The sequence below is a fragment of the Hypanus sabinus genome, chromosome 9 (assembly GCF_030144855.1).
Source record: "Hypanus sabinus isolate sHypSab1 chromosome 9, sHypSab1.hap1, whole genome shotgun sequence".
Lineage (NCBI taxonomy): Eukaryota > Metazoa > Chordata > Chondrichthyes > Myliobatiformes > Dasyatidae > Hypanus > Hypanus sabinus.
This window is the reverse complement of record NC_082714.1, coordinates 124,240,416-124,261,029: the sequence shown is the minus strand read 5'-3', so window position 1 is coordinate 124,261,029 and position 20,614 is coordinate 124,240,416. Positions and strand designations below refer to the sequence as shown.

Here is a 20,614-nt window from a genome sequence, read left to right as displayed (position 1 = left end):
TATTCATCAAAAATTGATGTTCCTATCCCTCTGGACAAATTTTACAAATAACAATTTCTTTCTTCCTGCATTATCCTTGTGTATATTCATCACCTTATGATATAGATGAAAGCTTTTTGGTTCATCAAGTCAATGCTGGCTCACAGAGCAATACCATCTCCCCACTAATCTTCTTTTAAGTATCTGACAAATAACAAAATGTCTTTCCCCTAAACCCCCCACCCCCCAGATTTGGTAGCTCAATCTCCTTTATTTGCTCATGCATCAAAACATTTCAGCACGTGTGATCTACCATAATTTGAGTTAAGAGTAATGTTTCATAATACATGTCTGATTCTTGTGATCCCACAAATAATGTCGCTGCTGGTATACTGCATGCAAATTGCAATATTCTGCTTCACTCTAGTACCATTTTCATAGAATAAAACTCTATTTTTCAATTACAGGTACCCCCCACTTTACATCACGTCACTTTTACAAACGAACTATATTAGTAACCTATTTTCGCATTACAAAGAGGATTTTCGCTTTTACGAAAGTTTTTCCCATATAAATTAATGGTTCTTCACTGTACGCCATTTTGGCTTAAGAAATGTTTCATAGGAACGATCTACCTTTGAAAAGGGGTGTGGGGCCCCTGTATTCGACCTATTGGTTTGGAATTATGCCAACAGCCATGTGTCAATAAAACTATACAGGTTCGGTAATATCGTCCAGCTTTGCCTGCTTCATGTATTTTTTCACTTCCCTTCAGGAACCTAAAGTTTTATTCCCAAACAAGATTTAGCAGCAAAAGTTAAACAGCTTCACCAAGTTTTTGCTAAAACCTAAGCAAAAAAATGTTGCAACTTTTGCTGGTACAAACAGAATAAAAGACATAGTGGAACTCATCTGTAAATTAGGGGTGGAAATTTCTATTAATGTTATGTTCAAACATTCAATCACTTAACTCATTAAGCTCATCTTCTTTTAACATTTACCATACCGTGGATCACGCAGACACACACAAGTAGCTAACGATTAAAACCCTTGTCCTTTCAATTACTCTAAAGCCCAGGATGCACTTATATTTGAGAAAGGATACTTTGAACTTCCATTTAACAGGCGACAGCATTGTATAATTTTCAGTTAGTAAGCACTGAATTGGTGCTTTTATCTCCAAATGAAATAATAATGTGGCAAACTCCAATGCACAGAACTGGAAGGCCACGTTATCTCCAGTGATTCCCAAGCAGTTTGACAATGGTATTAAAACTCAGCAATCGGGCATTCAATGTGCAACTACAATGCAGTTTAATTCTTGCTCTTGCTTCTACAATACGGCTATTTAAAAGCTGCAAATTGAAGTTGTAGTTCCTTCTTTTAAGGACTAAGTAAAAAAAAGAGAAATTATTGCCCCCCATACCATGTATGAAAGAAAATGCAGATGCCTTATGATACAAAATTATTTTAAAATAACTTTCAGAACTAAATTAAAATGTCAATCATACCTTCAAATAAAATTTATTTATGGTAATCAGTATCATTGTTGATAGTAATTTGGTGAATGTGAATTAATCAGAAGTATCACATGCACACTAAGATTTGACAGTTTGAAATGTCATATAGTCTACATTCTACATGCAAGTCATTCAATTATATAGATACCAGTATGCAAAAGAACACAGCCTTTTGAAAAATATGAAAAAGTTGGAATTAGCCACAGCATCATTAGTTACCTGGCACAAGTGTTCACAAAGGAAAAGGAATAACTACCATTATCATTTCTTGCCAATGCATTTGACGTGCAATATGCAAGGCTTTTGATTATATTGATTGTTATGTATGCAGAGGATCAATTGAAATTCTCATTACAGGAAAATGGAATTATGATTTGAAAAATATTTAAATCTGATGTAATAAATATATTTGACTTCTACAGCCACTACTTAACAGTAGCCGCAATGAGCTCTTTAATTTCACTTTTGACACCCTTTATAAAACTGCATTTTACCTATTCTACTGCAAGTTGATATTTTAAACAATGCACATTGTGTCCACATTCTATCTGAACACAGCTCATGTTTCACATGGTTAATATTCAGCATCATGCCTATTTTATGCAAATTGTTTGGTCACACTTTGGTTAAGCACATACATGAAACAAGAAACCAAAACTAAAGAAAAAATCAATTACACAAGGCTAAGTAGCGCTTAGTTTCATATTGTCCTCACCCAATTTATGGAAATGAAAAAGACCATCAAATCCAGTATCCCAAACCAATTTTGATATTTGCATCCCAAGTAATCTTGATGTACTGCTATCAGGAGAAGGTTATGGGAACCCACCTTGGGCTTTTTTTAAATGTGAACTTTATATACCATCCTAGTTATGGAAAGTTGCCAGGCTTTATTATTGAATATTTCCATTTTGTGTACATTGGTTTAGTCACTATTTTAAACACTTCCTTTCATTGTGTTCAAATTTTAATTTCTTACCCTGGTATTTCCTCATGTTAAATAGCAATCGACAAATAAGAATAAATGAGAAATAATTTCACAGTAATCTCTAATGATTGTGCTGTAAGTAGAAATAAGCCACTGTAACAGCACAAGGATGGCATAGGTCAGGCAGATGGAGAGAATCATATCACAGAGGGCAGACTGTAAGAATACAGCACTGAATAGGAAAATAAAAACAATCTAGGAACTATGATTTACCAAATGTGTTTTCAGGGAAAAAGTGAATGTTAATGGATTAACAATGATCAAGAATTCCTATTAAGCTATAGACTATGCCCTGGGTTCCAAAAAAATTAACAGGAAACTTCAAAATGTCTCAATTTTCTTTGTTCCATGCATGTTGAGGGTTAAGACACTGATGAGCTGATGTCTAACTACTTGGCAAGATGTACACAAGGGCATGATATTTCCAAAGAGGAATAGGTTTCAGAAAAAACAAGACTGGAGTTTATGCTGAACATTGTATACTCAGTGCTATATAATAGAACATCATCTTGTTGACCAGTCCTGGCATAAAATACACCTAGGCACATCAGGTAACATTAAAAAAAAACACCCACTGAAATTTAAACTGCAGTTTGCATTACTAAGTATGTTTCTTGGAAAGGACTCCAAAAAGGTGCTCTTGCTGTAGCCCACACAGTGGTACAATATATTTACTTGGTTAATCAACCCAGGGACAATATCTGCAAATATTGTTTGACACTTTTAATGCAAATTCTTTTCAGTGATGAATTAGAATTAGAACAAATGTGATAATGTAACTGCTGCTGCATCTTTCATTTACAGGATACTTCAAAGATCAGATTTTATTTATAAGTGAAACCAATTTCACCTGGAATTATTCAATACAATTAATTCCAATCTTATAGTCAAATGAACATGTTCAAAATGATGATGTTAATCAGGAGTTATAGCTGAATATTTTTCCAGCTTACCGACAAGTTCACATTTTCACGTTAATGTTTATGTTTGAACAAGAGTTGCATTGAAAATTGAGACAGGCAAGTCTGTTTTTCACCTGTCACTCTTTATTGCTCATTCGTTTACCCTATGCAAATAAAACACTTGCTGGCCCAAAACTCCAGCCTGCCTTATAGGATTACATAATCTATTTCGCAGATTTTGGAAGAAGCAGTAACATTTCAGTCACTGGAGTATACACTAAAAATTTTATTTGACCTCCAGAATTCTCCACTTAAGATACTGGGCAGAAAATTCACTGAAAGTGAATACAAAGTTCTCTAGAAGAAATTCTCAATGAGAAAACCCTTAAAAACACACTACTTATTTTCCCCTAACTCAATAGCAGCCAACTTCATGATTTTATAAGGCTTGACAAAGTAAATGCTGAGAAGCTGATTTGCCGCACTGAAAAATCTAAGACTCACAATAATATTCTTTGAATAAGAACTTGCCCATTTTGGACTAAGATGAGGAGAAATTTCTTCATTCAGAAAGTTGTGTTTTTCTGGGAATTTCATTCCTCAAGGGCAATGAATCTTTACAAGAATGGGGTCAATATATATTTTTTTAAAGCAATCAATGAGGATAGGATTAGAAAGCAGGACTAATGTAGAATTTTAGCACATGACGAACAGTCAGAGTGCCACATAGTAAATATTGGCTTCCAATTCTTATCTCAAATTTTAAAAAATGGAGTTTTCAACATTGTTGCCTTCTTTGCAGAAATATCATTCCAGAGGGACTGTGGAAAGACTGAAAATCTGGGATAGCATTCAAAAATTCACGACAGATCTCTACATAGAAACAGGAAGTTTGGCATATAGTGCAGAACAACCAGAATAACCCTGCTATCCAATTTAGAATGACGAGATCTGCACTAAGGAAAATTGGGAGGTGGTGATAGATGGTGGGATAAATGGACCAAAAAGCTTTCACCCAAATTGTACACCTTTAGATGGACTACTGCATCATTTTCTATCTATACTATTGACAATTAACACAAAGAAAAAGCAGTCCAGTTTGTGGATTCAAGCTCGGAGAACCAGATTGTGCTTTCATATAAATCAAGCCACATTGTGCAATGGTCAATGAATTTTGTCTCAATAGCTGAAGCCCCAAAAGCAAAGCGATTGCTCCAACTTATTGAACTTCTGTTCAGCAGCAACACAGAAATCAATTCAAGTTCTGCAACTAATGCAGACAAACTTCCAAAAGATACAAATAGCCAAACGTATCCAAATATATATTTTAAATGCCTTATTTCAATTACAATTGTCTTAAGTGCGGTACAAGACACTAATATTCAGTCCACTAAAAAGTACAAGTCAAAGCTTAATGATGAACTTAAGATGTTTTTGTCTTCCATTTTATATGCCCTTGTACTTCTAATTCAATCAAAGTTAATGCATTTACAATTTAGCTTAAATATAATCCATGTATTACCCTCACTTCACAATTTTAATATTTCAAAATTAGGTTGACACAATAAAAGGCTATCAATAGAATACCATTAAGTTATGTTAAATTCTTTAATTTCTGAGACTGTTATATCCATACATCTAATATCTTAAACATTTTTCAACAAAATATGCTTTTAATGGAAACAATGGCTGTTTTAAGTGTTGTAATATCGCTGCTTTAAAATGTGGCTTTGTACAAATATGAATGTCAAAAAATTTCTGGACGCACCAAATAGTTATACACGTAGCTTGCATCCACAATACAGCAAACTAAGGTTAGTGGTCCAAAATACATCAGCCGTGTTCAGCATTTACTAGAGACAGCACAAAGGAAAAGTTGGCTCTGAAAGTAAGATAAATCCCATTGACAGATGGAGACCAGAAAACAGCACTGCACTGATCATTTCAACCTTTGTGTTTGGACTCTAATAAATAGCCCTGAGCTTTAATACTATTGCAAAGGGACAATAATTTAAAGGGCAAACCTGCAGCAAGTGTCTGTGTGATGTGCATATTCACAGCTTTAGCTAAATGTGCCACACGGGTCTCAACAGTACTAATTTCATAGATAATTCCTGACAACAAAGATTCTATTGTGTAGACAGTGGTTACGCGCAAGATTATTCGTGTTATCATACAACTTTTGTCCAACAAAAACAATTAGTATTGGCTTACATTTACAGTATTAAGATTAATTGCTTTTTAATGGGAATTATTCTTTTTCCAGTACTTTGAGATCTACAAGATGCGCCTAGAAAAAAAAATTACTACGGTACGGTGGAAAATGAAGTAAGCTTGAATTGAGGGAGGAACGATTCCGGATTAATTGCTGTAACTTTGTCCTTCTGGGGGCTGAGCAAGTTTTCCGTTTTCTTTACACATCATTTGACGCCGAAGCTCCGTCAGAATAACTTTGATACTATATGAATTCTGCCATTTACCTAAAACTGATATGCTTTTTGGATCCACCTAAAAAAAAAATAAACTCAGGTTAAAAAAATGGCACGTATTTTCACTTTTTAATTAAGGGAACTATGGGTATCTCACATTTTGTACATTTAAATACCAGAGCAAAATCAGGTCAATAAGCTGCTATGTTAAGCAATGTTTTTGATAAAATCCTTCATGTGCTTTCATGTGATCCTCACTATGAAAAGCTTCAGAGACCAACATTTTACAATGACTTTCAAAATATGCCTCAAGGTTCAATGTCTTTAAAATATCCAGAAAACTACCAAATGAATTCAGACAGGTCAATTGATAAATAATACCATCCTATTAGGTAATGTATTAAAAACTGTCTTTAACAAAAGATAAATTTAAGTGCAATACTATGAACAGAATGAAATTAAAATATTCTACATGCTCTCTGCAGGCTGGTGCAGGGCATCCTTCTCAAATGCTCCATATTAAGAAGTGCTCCATCTTCTGGAATAACCTAAAATAACAATTCATACTGGTCTGGTTAAGACAAATTTCAGTATAATCAATGGTAGAAATGAAACACAAAATCATCTTGTATAAGCTACTGCATGTCTGCTACACTGTAAACCCATTCAACTTATGGAAACAACTAAACTGGATAATTAAAAGAGTTGATATTAAAATGTAATTGTGCAGAAAATTAATTTAAAATTATCTGCTATCTACTTCAATTTTCCAAACCCTCTTTTTGATTACCAGTTTTCATTTGTGCTTAATTATGAAATTTTAGCTAAAGCACCAAAGAAAGCAACAGAAAATACTTTGTGGAGGAAGAAAATCGGGAACTGTCTCCTCCAATGATCAAATAGGATTATAATAGGGGTTCTTGATGGGCCAAATTCCAATGGACCAAAAATTACAACAGAAATAAAATAGAACTTTTGGTACATATAGTTTTACAATTGTCTGATTCAGAAGCCAAACATTTTAAATGGTTTGTCTTTGTTTGATACCCAAACTTTTCTAAAGGTTTAAATTCCCAATCAAAATAAAGCATCCAAAAGTTGCACCTTCAAATCATTCCTGTACAAAAATTTACAACCATGGATTTTTTCAATACAATAGTATTATGACAATGAGATTGCAGAGACAGTTGTGAAAAATGCTCAAAAGGCACAGAGACTCACCGTTCCATTGGAACTATTTACTCCATTCATATTTATTTTTGTTACAAATCTAACATGCGGAGCTACCTCTGGATATCTAGGTCCACAGTCTATTTTAAGGCTGTATATTCGGTTTTCATAAATTGTCTGCAGAAAGAAAATGTTTTAACTTGACTTACTTCTATAATAAATCAAATACAGGTAATTGTATTAGAAGCAAAAACAAACAAGCTGCTAGAGGAACTCAGCAGGTCAGGCAGCATTTGTAGAGAGACAATCGAGTTTTGGGTTGAAATGTTGAATTGAGATTCCAGTGTTCTAGTTCAGAGTTCTAGTTCAAATATTTGCCATTTCAGAAATGGAAGATTCAAACCATATTTTTTATTTTATACTTCCATTTTGACCATTGAGAAGGTTGAAACAGCTAAATAAAAATAACAAGGCATAAATTAACTCTCCAATTTGCTGCTGACTTTGGCAGTTTTCCTTCAATGAATCATATCATTAAAACTTTTATCACTTTAAAACTTTACTAGCCTGAACTGCAAACTAACATTAATTTGATATTGAATTTGGTTGTCCAAAGCCAAATTTTAAATAATTGTTGCAATTTGATGGGTTTGAGAAAAGCCAGAGAAATAAGTGGAGGAACAGGATTGAACTGAGAGCAATCATGGAGTAGATGGGCTGAGCTGCCCTCACCCATGTGGCAAGTATGATATATAAAACAATTGTGTACACAAATACTGAAATCCATTTCAAATAACATTAGTTTGTAAAACTGAAACACAGATTTCTAGAAACAATTTGCTAAACAGCATCTTGTAAAAGATGATATGCACAAATGATCACTCAAGCCAATTATCTCAGGCATTTGTATTCTTAAAAAGGTGGGGGCTACATATTTTTATTCACTTTTCATAAGTATATTAAGGCCGAATCAATTTAATTTGAGTCTGATGCTAGATTACCAAGAAATTCAGCAAATTTAGAACAAATGCAAATAGCATAACTGAATTAAATGAGCCACAATTTAAATGAATCTAGAACAAATAAAAGGTTCTGTTCTTCTTTAATACAAGAACAGAACCTGACCTGGTGTTTTGTACATTACTCCTGTACTCAGAATCTTACATTTTCTTTACACAAAACATTAGACTCAAATCATACGAATCCCAAGAAACTAGATAATTATTACTGCAATCAGTAAGCTTTTTTTAAATCTTACTTACTCTGGCAGGTCCAACAATCATCCCTGTCCACCTCGTAAGTGTCATATCTTCATCATCTTCAAGCCCCCAACTTACTGTCCCATCACTTGCTCCCTTCTGGCCATCTTCTAGTTCTTCCAAAAGGCGAAAATTACGTGGAACTGTTACAGCTGTAATAGACAGTACAAATTAAAGAGTTTTATATACAAGAGGGTCAGGCAGCATCTGTGAAGGAAAAAACAGCTAAAACATTGACCGTTTCTTCTTCCAGTTGTTTGATCTGTTAAACAATTTTAATGTTTGTATTTCAGTTTGTAGCAGTTCTTTGATTAGTTTTACGCTTTACATACAGTTAAAGAAACTTCTATTGCTAACTTTCAAATTATGATACATTTGAAGAACTGTACTACAAAATGAGAAATTCATTCCATCATTCCATGCTGGCCAAAAAAAGACACAATGAAAAGCTAAGGATTGATATTAAGCCAAATCCAATAGCAGAGTTCCAGTTACAAACTTCCTTTGGACATTAACATTTGCTTTCCATCCAATATGCCACTTCTTTGTGATGTAAGAGATATATCCTATCCTTTTGATGCAAGAGATGTTTATTTTCCCCATTCTGTAAAGCTACAGAAGTTCTCATGTCCATACAAAAATTTATGGCATGCATCTTCTTTGGTTTGATTAACCAATGACAATTCCACTAATCTAAGGTAATCTTCAGTGAGGAAGAAAAAAGGCCAGCAAGAAACCCAAAGTTTAGAGACAATATTCATAAAATTACTACAGCTTTGCACTTTGGAAAGATATTGCCTGGGAAAATCTGAAATATTTATACAACTCATTGAAAATATTAGTGCAATATAAGACTAATAATGGTCAGTCATCAGTTACCCTGATAAATCAATATAACGACAGAGTTGTGGGCATGACTTTAACTGTTAGGATGTAACCTTCAACTACATGTCAATTACTGGAAGAGAATTACAAAAATGTTTAATAAAATGTAAATACACACCTTTGATGAAGCACCCAAACTCATATAAAAACTGCAGAGATTTTATTTTTAGTGCATAATTTCTGAGGGAGTAAACATATGTTTAATCTGCATACTGCCTCCAAAACTCCAAAAAATAGTAAATGTCATATTCTCCATCTTCAGTAGAGCTTAAACGATAAACAGGTCTCAGGGGATTTACTAATCAGTCTCTAACTATTAATGCTTTAAAACACTTTAATCAAAATTAGAAATGAAAACCAACTACTCAGACATTAGAAAAAAGGTTCTACTTAAATCTTTCTAGCCAAAAGTAACAAAGATACAAAAAATATATTTATGGAAAAACAGGTAGTGCAATGTTCATTGATAAAAAAAAAGTACTGCTGGTCTGCAAAAGTACTACATTTCTATAGCTTACTTCTTGCAATTATCGTTTTGGCACAAACCTATAGGATACAACACATACTTATGGCAAAGTTACAATTTTCATAGCAGTTCAGAGCAATGGCAGAAATAATTCATAATTATTAGCTAATAGAACTTCTTCCCAGATTGAGGTGTGAGTGAAACATAAAACAAATGCATAGTTCCCTAATACAGGTTTCCCCCGCCATCCGAAGGCAGAGTCTTCCTATGAAACTGTTTGTAAGCCAAAATTTCGTAAAGCAAAGAAGCAATTACCATAAATTTATATGGGAAAAATTTTTTGAGTGTTCCCAGACCCAAAAAATAACCTACTAAATCAAACCAAATAACACATAAAACTTAAACTAACACAAACATACAGTAAAAGCAGGAATGATATGATAAATATACAGCCTATATAAAGTAGAAATATTGTATGTACGGTGTAGTTTCACATCAGAATAGGGAAGACAGCGACCCAAAATCGATTTGGAGAGAAAAAATTCAGCACGTACACGCATACGCATACAACTGCCCGTACAAGGCTTCAGGGTCATGGTAGTCTTTCTCAGGGTAAACACATATATAAAGCAGGCATCTTTTTTTTGTGAAAGCAAAAAATCCTCTTTGGTTAGCAAAAACAGGTACTAATGTAGGTCTTTCGTAACAGTGAGCTGTTGTAAAGTGAACGTTCAAAAAATGGGGGCCACCTGTACTACCTTCTAGCTTGAATGAATAAAATCACAAACCTATCAAAGTTCTAGTTTAAATAAATTCAGCAACCTTGCCTCCACAGCCGCCTGTGGTAATACATTCCACAAATTCAACACCCTCTGGCTTAAAAAAGGTGGATCTTATATCTTCAATTAATACAGCCATTTATGGTTTTAAAACATTCTATAAAATAAATTAAAAGCAAGACCTAGTTATGTAATGAGTGGTCAGTGGTTCCATACACTGACCAAGCAGTGACTTACCCAATAGGTCTATAAATATCTTCTTTGGCATTTAATTAAAAACTCTTGTACTATATCAAGTTCTCCATAGCTGGCTTTTCAATAATTGGACACAATTTTACAGATGTAAGGAGATGGCATTAATGTAGTGGCAAGGAAAGGAACAATGGATGAGAAAGGTAAAATACATAAGGCAGAATTTTGGATAAGTAGGCTGATAGCAAAGGTCAGCTAGAACATCCATTAGATTTCAGATAGAGGAATTCCTTCTGGTCAAGCTACAAAAACCTTCCTGATCTGAAACACTTGACCCAAGTGCTATTCTGATTGAGAGAAGCCATATTTTGAAACAAAATAGAAAAGTACAACTTTCCAGTCCATAATGAAGGCTGAAGAAAATTTGGATTGCTGATGAAGGAAAACGGAGAGCTATTCACAGGGACAACAGCCATTGGTTGTGAATAACTGAAGTTAAATTCTACTCAATCCATAGATATTATACAAGCAGCTGGACAAATACGAGACACCTATGGCAAAAGCTGGGGTGCTTAAATGGACCATGTCATCAGTGCACACCTACAGAATTACACCTTAGAAACACTAGAAGAGTGGTGAAGTCAACTACACTGTTTATCCATCACAAACTTATTTAGAAACAATTCAAACTACTTGCAACCCTCAGCAGGTCAAATCATATCTGTGGACACATCACCAGTTTTTTGATTGTCATTCTTGAGTTTAGTAATTGACAATTTCCTACTGAGTAGCACATGTCCAATTGCAGGGATATGTTCATGAAGTTCTAGAAATAAACATGGACTTAACTTGCAATAGCACATCCAGTAATTTCGAGAAAAGCAAGGCTTTGGAAAGACATGAGAAGCAAGTGTTTGATGAGAACCACTTGAAGGTCTTAGCAACCATTGGGGGCATGTTTGTTTGAAGCTTGGTGATAATAGAATTGTGGTTTTCAGCAAGGAGATATGAGAAGTCTAGTTCAGTGCTTGGCTAGAAGGGAATGTCAAAAGAGTTGCCAGAGTGGTAAAACAGGGGAGTGGAAAACCCAGATGTTAATCAGATACTTTCAACCTGAAGATCAAAAGACCAAGGTTCTCTTTCTTGCAGGACAGAGGAGAGAGAAAAGGCCATAGCTTACAACGAAGAATAGGGTTTTTTTTTAAATTTAGAGATACAGCTTGCCTGATGAGCCCAATGACACCCATGTGACCAATTAACCTACTAACTCCTGCACCTTTGGAATGTGGGAGGAAACGCATGTGGTCATGGGGAGAACATAGAGACTCCATACAGACAACAGCAGAATTGAACCCAGGCACTGGCACTCTAACAGTGTTGCAGCAACTGCTACACTACCATACCACCCCATTATCCTGATGGTCAGGTGAACAATGAGCAATTTTACTAGGAGAGAGCAAAATTCACCTAAATACAAGTGTAAATGGCAAAATTCATGTCAAGAGACAATCTAAATGACAAGGGAGCGTTTGGTCATTTAGTGTTTTCCGAACTGGGAATAAGAAAACGGGGAAAAAACGTAGCATGCTAAGTGTAAAATAAAGGAAGCCCATTGCAGCACTAAAATTTCAATCTCAGAATATCAACCGCAGGCAAGTGAGTGAAGGTCCATGCACTAGAACAAGTCATACCACTGTTATGTCATACCACCATAACCAAGCTGTTCCGGTAATTTTAAAACACTGGCACTTACCCAATATGGAATGTTGTCCATGTACATTTTCCTCAGGTCTATTCTCAATCATCAGCAAAATGGTTAGAAACATAGAAAATAGGTGCATGAGTAGGCATTTCCGCCCTTCGAGCCTGCACCGCCATTCAGTATGATCATGGCTGATCATCCAACTCAGAACCCTGTACCTGCTTTCTCTCCATACCCCCGATCCCTTTAGCCACAAGGGCCATATCTAACTTCCTCTTAAATATAGCCAATGAACCAGCCTCAACTGTTTCCTGTGGCAGAGAATTCCACAGATTCACCACTCTCTGTGTGAAGAAGTTTTTCCTCATCTCGGTCCTAAAAGGCTTCCCCTTTATCCTTAAACTGTGACCCCTCGTTCTGGACTTCCCCAACATCAGAAACAATCTTCCTGCATCTAGCCCGTCCAATCTTTTTAGAATTTTATACGTTTCAATAAGATCCCCCCTCAATCTTCTAAATTCCAGTGAGTATAAGCCTAGTCAATCCAGTCCTTCTTTATATGAAAGTCCTGCCATCCCAGGAATCAATCTGGTGAACCTTCTCTGTACTCCCTCTGTGGCAAGAATGTCTTTCCTCAGATTAGGGGACCAAAACTGCACACAATATTCTAGATGCGGTCTCACCAAGGCCTTGTACAAATGCAGTAGAACCTTCCTGCTCCTGTACTGAAATCCTTTTGCCATGAATGCCAACATATCATTTGCCTTTCTCACTGCCTGCTGTACCTGCATGCCCACCTTCAATGACTGGTGTACAATGACTCCCGGGTCTCGTTGCATCTCCCCTTTTCCTGATCAGCCACCGTTCAGATAATAATCTGTTTTCCTGTTCTTGTAACCAAAGTGGATAACCTCACATTTATCCACATTAAATTGCATCTGCCATGAATTTGCCCACTCATCTAACCTATCCAAGTCACCCTGCATCCTCTTAGCATCCTCCTCACAACTAACACCGCTGCCCAGCTTTGTGTCATCCGTAAACTTGGAGATGCTGCATTTAATTCCCTCGTCTAAATCATTAATATATATTGTAAACAACTGGGGTCCCAGCACTGAGCCTTGCGGTACCCCACTAGTCACTGCCTGCCTGCCATTCTGAAAAGGTCCTGTTTACTTCCACTCTTTGCTTCCTGTCTGCCAACCAATTCTCTATCCACACCAATACCATACCCCCAATACTGTGTGCTTTAAGTTTGCACACTAATCTCCTGTGTGGGATCCTGTCAAAAGCCTTTTGAAAATCTAAATATACCACATCCACTGTCTCTCCCCTATTCACTCTGCTAGTTACATCTTCAAAAAATTCTATAAGATTCGTCAGACATGATTTTCCTTTCACAAATCCATGCTGACTTTGTCCGATGATTTCACCTCTTTCCAAATGTGCTGTTATCACATCTTTGACACTCTACCATTTTCCCTAGCACCGATGTCAGACTAACCAGTCTATAATTCCTCGGTTTCTCTCTCCCTCCTTTTTTAAAAAGTGGGGTTACATTAGCCACCCTCCAATCCTCAGGAACTAATCCAGAATCTAAGGAGTTTTGAAAAATTATCACTAATGCATCCACTATTTCTTGGGTTACTTCCTTAAGCACTCTGGGATGCAGACCACCTGGCCCTGGGGATTTATCTGCCTTTAATCCCTTCACTTTACCTAACACCACTTCCCTTCTAACATGTATTTCCCTCAGTTCCTCCATCTCACCAGACCCTTGGTCCCTTACTATTTCCGGAAGATTATTTATGTCCTCCTTAGTGAAGACAGAACCAAAGTAGTTATTCAATTGGTCTGCCATGTCTTTGTTCCCTATGATCAATTCACCCATTTCTGACTGTAAAGGAACTACATTTGTTTTGACCAATCTTTTTCTTTTCACGTATCTATAAAAGTTTTTACAGTCAGTTTTTATGTTCCCTACCAGCTTTCTCTCATAATCTTTTTCCCCTTTCTTAATTAAGCCCTTTGTCCTCCTCTGCTGGTCTCTGAATTTCACCCAGTCCTCAGGTGTGCCGCTTTTTTTTTTGGTAATTTATATGTTTCTTCTTTGGACTTGATACTATCCTTAATTTCCCTTGTCAGCCACAGGTGAACTACCTTCCCTGGTTTATTCTTTTGCCAAACTGGGACGAACAATTGTTGTAGTTCATCCATGCGATCTTTAAACGCTTGCCATTGCATATCCACCGTCAATCCTTTAAGTATCATCTGCCAGTCTGTTTTAGCTAATTCACGTCTCATACCTTCAAAGTTACCCTTCTTTAAGTTCAGAACCTTTGTTTCTGAATTAACTATGTCACTCTCCATCTTAATGAAGAATTCCACCATATTATGGTCACTCTTACCCAAGGGGCCTCACACGACAAGATTGCTAACTAACTCTTCCTCATTGCTCAATACCCAATCTAGAATGGCCTGCTCTCTAGTTGGTTCCTCGACACGTTGGTTCAGAAAACCATCCCGCATACATTCCAAGAAATCCTCTTCCTCAGCACCCTTACCAATTTGGTTCACCCAATCTATATGTAGATTGAAGTCATCCATTATAACTACTGTTCCTTTATTGCATGCATTTCTAATTTCCTGTTTAATGCCATCCCCAATCTCACTACTACTGTTAGGTGGGCTGTACACAACTCCCACCAGCATTTTCTGCCCCTTAGTGTTATGCAACTCTACTCATATCGATTCCACATCCTCCAGGCTTATGTCCTTCTTTTCTATTGCGTTAATCTCCTCTCTAACCAGCAATGCTAAGTGGTTGAAAGTGGTGTCAGTATTTGCTCACTAACAAACAATTTTGGTTTTACCAAGGCATTTTGTTCCAGACCTCAATGCTGCCTTGGTTCAAATAATGAGCTGAAGAGCAAAATTTCAGGTGGCAGAAGTGTGACTGCCTTTAGACATCAAAGAAAGTACTCTACAGAATGCCTCATTGTGAAACTTCAACAAAATTGGCATTAGGAAGAAAACATGCTAATATAGTAAAAGTAATAAGGTTCTTGTAGTTCAATCATAGAACACTCTACAATAGCTTCTCAGGGCAGTGTCTTGGGCCCAATCGTTTTCAGTATACCAATAACCTTCCGTTCATCATGAGACCAGAAATGGGATGTTTGCTCATGACTGGAATGTTCAATTAATTCCATCTGGAAATAGTCAACAAATGAAGCAGTCTGTGACTACAGGCAAGTCCTTGACAACCTGCAGTAATGAGCTCATAAGAGGCCAGAAGCATCACACCGCACATCCCACACAAACAACATCTCCATCAGAGGTCTAGTAAGCTACCTCTGCCATTCAAGGGCATTGCAATCACCAAGTACCACTCTATCAACATTCTAAGACTCGACATTGACAGGAAATTCAACTGGACCAGCCATAAAGACCAGATCAGTAGCTGTCTTCATGTGAGACCTTCTGACACCCCAATTGATCATCTACAAAACACCACACAGGTTAAAACTCTGCTCTTGCCTGGCACATGAACTCATGAAAGCATTCATCCTTTCTACCACCAGTCAGTCATCCATCTTGTGTACTCGAATAACTCCCAACTCCATGATATTCACGAAGTATAATGTAACAGACACACATGACAGCACCATCACCTGCAAGGTGTCCTCAAGTCATACACAATTCTAACCAGGAAATGGATTGTGGGATCCAAGTATGAGAACTGAGAGACTGCAGCTTATCAAAGTGGCCTACCATCACCTACAGACAACCAATTCAGTAAATCCATGTCAGTACAATTTGCTTAGAAATATCACAGAACCCCAGTATTTGATCACAATAACTGTACCCCACATCTAGTCAAACATGGATAATTTTGGAAGTTGAGGTCTAGTTTGAATTTACTGCATTCAAAATTTTGTATGAGCAAAACTTCACCAAAGACAGTTCATAGCACTGAGGGAGAGAATAGCCAAATGCACTCTCCTTTCAAATACACCAGCTCAACATGGAAATATCATTTCTTCATACCAAGCCAAGAACTTGCCTTAAAGTCTTTGACTCTACATCTTCCTTATGATTCACCACAGGTTCCATTTAAACAGATTGACATGATTGAATATTATCTATTGAGATACAGCTTGGAATGGAACCTTTGAGCTGTGCCACCCAGCAATCCACTGATTTAATCCTAGCCTAATCACTGGACAATTTACAATAACCAATTAACCAACCAACCAGTACGTCTTTGGACTGTGGGAGGAAAGTGGAGCACCTGGATAAAACCCAAGAGGTCATGGGAAGAATTTACAAACCCCTTACAAACAGCAAGATAAATTGAACTCAGGTCTGTAAAAATTGTGCTAAACACTACACTACCATAATGCTGTATGAGCTAATTATTTTGACATTAGCTGCTGAGATGTTGAAAGGCACAATCAAGGAAGTGGTAAAAGAGCACAAAAAGCATGATCACAGGGCAATTAGCATGCCTTTATGAAAGAGAAACCAAACCCAAGTCTTTTTATATAACACAGGATAAATAAATGCATACTAGAAAACCTAGGGATATTTATACACTCAGTGGCCGCTTTATGAAGTATAGGAGGTACATGGTAAAGTGGCTACTGAGTGCATTTCTGCATGTTCATGGTCTTCTGCTGCTATAGCCCATCCACTCCAAGGTTCAACATATCGTGCATAGAGATGCACTTCTGCATACCACTGATTCAATGCATGGTTATTTGAGAATCTGGCCATACAAACTTGTGGAGCACCAGAGTTTAAAATGATGGTGACGACAGTCTTCCTGCTTATTCTTAGTGATTGTGATCTGTTGGCCTGGAAGCTAAGGATCCAGTTGCACAGGTTTGGTGAAGAGTTTGTTTTAATTAGTATTGAAAGTGGAGCTGTCATCAATAATAATCTAACAAAGATGTCTTTAATATCCAGATGCACCAAAGGTAAGGGTACGGCCAGGGAGATATCAGCTGCTATACACCCATTTTGACAGTAAGCAAATTGCAGAGGGTTAATGTTATCTGTGAGGCTGGAGTTAACGCACACCATGACCAGTTTGTTAAGTGACTTCACAATGGTAAATGTTAGAGCCACAGGGCGGTAATTATTAAGTCAAGTTTATTGTCATTTCGACCATAAACTGCTAGTACAGTACACAGTAAAAACGAAACAATGTTCCTCCAGGGCACTGGTGCTACATGAAACACAAGGCTACACTAGACTATGTAAAACAACATAAAAACTGCACTAGACTACAGACCTGCACAGGAAGTGCATAAAACAGTGCAGGACAGTACAATAATTAATAAAGACAATAGGCACAGTAGAGGACAAATTACAATATAATAATAAATGATGTGGATGTCAGTCTAGACTCTGAGTATTGAAGAGTTGATGGCTTGGGGGAAGAAACTGTTGCAGTCTGGTCATGAGAGCCCAAATGCTTCGGTACCTTATGCCAGATGGCAGGAAGGAGGAGAGTTCGTGTGAGGGGTCCTTCACAATACTGATAGCTTTGCGGGTGCTGCGTGTGGTGTAAATGTCTGTAATAGCAGGAAGATAGACCCCAATGGTCTTCTCAGCTGACCTCACTATCCCCTGCAGGATCTTGCGATCCAAGACAGTGCAATTCCCGAACCAGGCAGTGATGCAGCTGCTCAGGATGCTCTCAATACATCCTCTGTAGAATGTGATGAGGATGGAGGGGTGGGAGATGGACTTTCCTCAGCCTTCGCAGAAAGTAGAGATGCTGCTGGGCATTCTTGGATATGAAGCTGGTGTTGAGGGACCAGGTGAGATTCTCTGCCAGGTGAACATCAAGAAATCTGGTGCTGTTAACGATCTCTACCAAGAAGCCGTCGATGCTCAGTGGAGAGCAGTCGCTCCATGCTCTCCTGAAGTCAACAACCATCTCTACTTTTGTTCACATTCAGAGACAGGTTGTTGGCTCTGCACCAGTCTGTTAGCCACTTCACCTCCTCTGTAAGCTGGCTCATCATTCTTGCTGATGAGACCTACCACGGTCATGTCATCGGCAAACTTGATGATGTGATTCAAGCTGTATGTTGTTGCACAGTTGTGGGTCAGCAGAGTGAACAGCAGTGCACTGAGCACACAGCCCTGGGGAGCCCCATGCTCAGTGTGATGGTGTTGGAGATGCTGCTTCCGATCCATTCTTTCTGAGGTCTCCCAGTCAGGAAGTCTAGGACCCAGTTGCAGAGGGAGGTGTTCAAGCCCAGAAGTTTCAGCTTTCCAGTCAGGTGTTCAGGAATGATTGTGTTGAATGCTGAACTGAAGTCTATGAACAGCATTCGAACATATGTGTCTTTTTTTCCAGGTGGGTGAGGGCCAGGTGGAGGGTGGTGGCAATAGCGTCGTCTGTGGAGCGGCTGGGATGATATGCAGACTGCAGGGATCAAGTGAGGAGGGCAGCAGGGTCTTTATGTGCCTCTTGACGAGCCTTTCGAAACACATTATGACAACGGATGTGACTGCAACAGGACAGTAGTTGTTGAGGCAGGACACTGAAGACTCCTTTGGCACGGGGGCAATGGTGGCAGCCTTGAAGCACATTGGAACAATGGCGCTACTCAGGGAGATGTTGAAGATGTCAGTGAAAACATCTGCCAGCTGGTCTGCACATCCTCTAAGCACCCTGCCAGGAATATTGTCTGATTCTGCAGCCTTCTGTGGGTTGACTCTGCATACAGTTTTCCTCACATCGGCCATGGTTAAGAGACAGCATCTGGCCATTGGAAGGAGGAGTGGTCTTCCTCACCACCACATCATTTTCTGCCTCAAAACGAGCTTAGAAGTTGTTCAACACATCTGAGAGGGAGGCATCATAAGTACAGGCAGGTGACATTGTCCTGTAGTTGATGTCCTGAATGCCCTACCACATTACCTTGTTTTTCATAGATACAGGGACGGTAACACTCCTCAGAGAGGGTAGGAGCACTGGACTGAAACAAGGATACATTAAGAACATCTGCACATACTCTCACCAATTCATCTGAAGGACAAATTCAGAGTTCACACTCTGGAAGACTGATCTTCTATCTGCAACAGTGACTGGGGGTTCAGCTGCAATCCTTTACTGTTCAAAACTTGCATAGAATGCATTAAGCCTATGGGAAGGGATGTGCTGTTGTGTGCAATTTTGCCGGACTTCATTGTGTAGCTCATTATAACATGTAAGCCCTGCCACCACCGACAGCTGATCTGGGACTCTGTTTTGGACTGGTATTGTTTCCTGGCATGTCTGGTAGCTTTACAGAGGTTCTATCTCTATTTCTTGTGAAGGTCAGGGCTACCTGATTTGAATGCTGTACACAAAGAACCTCCCATTTCAGCTTCTGTTTGTATGAAAGGAGGCTGGTGTGGTGGTGGTGGTGTTGGGGGGGGGGGGCAGTGTTAATGGTTCAACAAGCATCTCTGATGGTTGTACAGCTGTTAAGGGTATTTGGGCCCCTTGTGAAACAAGAGACACGCTGGTAACATATACAGGAAAATGTTCCATAAATCACAACAAGGTCAGAAAGGAAAATATTGACAAAATGATCAGAAAATAATGCCAATACAATTCTGCAAAGCAAATGTCATTTAAAGCTACAGGCATTCAAATTTCACACTATTCTACCAATCAAAACACAGGGGAATCTTGCTGCAAAATTTATAAGTGGTATCAGAGGGAAAGAAGAGCATTGAGAATAATTAACTGCAGACCTAGTGGACCACAGCAGGTAAGCAAGATAGAAATATAAATGTACAAACCCCATTTCCAGAAAAGTTGGGATATTTTCCAAAATGCAATAAAAACAAAGATCTGTGATGTTAATTCACATCAACCTTTATTTAACTGACACAAGTACAAAGATTTTCAATAGTTTTACTGACCAACTTAATTGTATTTTGTAAATATACAAAAATTTATAATTTGATGGCTGCAACACACTCAACAAAGGTTGGGACAAAGGCATGTTTACCATTGTGTTACATCACCTTTCCTTTTAATAACACTTTTTAATCATTTTGGAACTGAGGATACTAATTGTAGCAGATTTGCAATTGGAAATTTTGTCCATTCTTGCTTGATACCAGACTTCAACTGCTCAACAGTCCGTGGTCTCCATGGCCTGATTCTCCTCTTCATGATGCGCCATACATTTTCAATAGGAGATAGATCTAGACTGGCAGCAGGCCAGTCAAGCACACGCACTCTGTGTCTACAAAGCCATGCTGTTGTAGCCCGTGCAGAATGTGGTCTGGCATTGTCCTGCTGAAATAAGCATGGACGTCCCGGGA

General features: G+C 37.9%; 1 protein-coding gene across 2 annotated transcripts in view; it reads right to left on the bottom strand.

Annotated features, from left to right (window-relative positions):
• Positions 1 to 4,692: 4,692 nt before the first annotated feature.
• The window catches only part of LOC132399777 (ubiquitin-conjugating enzyme E2 variant 1-like), a 113,628-nt gene continuing 97,706 nt past the window's right edge, over positions 4,693 to 20,614 (bottom strand). For both annotated transcript variants that reach the window (XM_059980510.1, XM_059980509.1), the window contains 3 exons: positions 8,251 to 8,399; positions 7,040 to 7,165; positions 4,693 to 5,897 (listed from right to left, as the gene is read on the bottom strand). In XM_059980510.1, coding sequence (XP_059836493.1) covers positions 5,751 to 5,897; positions 7,040 to 7,165; positions 8,251 to 8,399 — 422 coding nt within the window. In that variant the 3' untranslated portion in view covers positions 4,693 to 5,750. The remainder of the gene's footprint in view (positions 5,898 to 7,039; positions 7,166 to 8,250; positions 8,400 to 20,614) is intronic.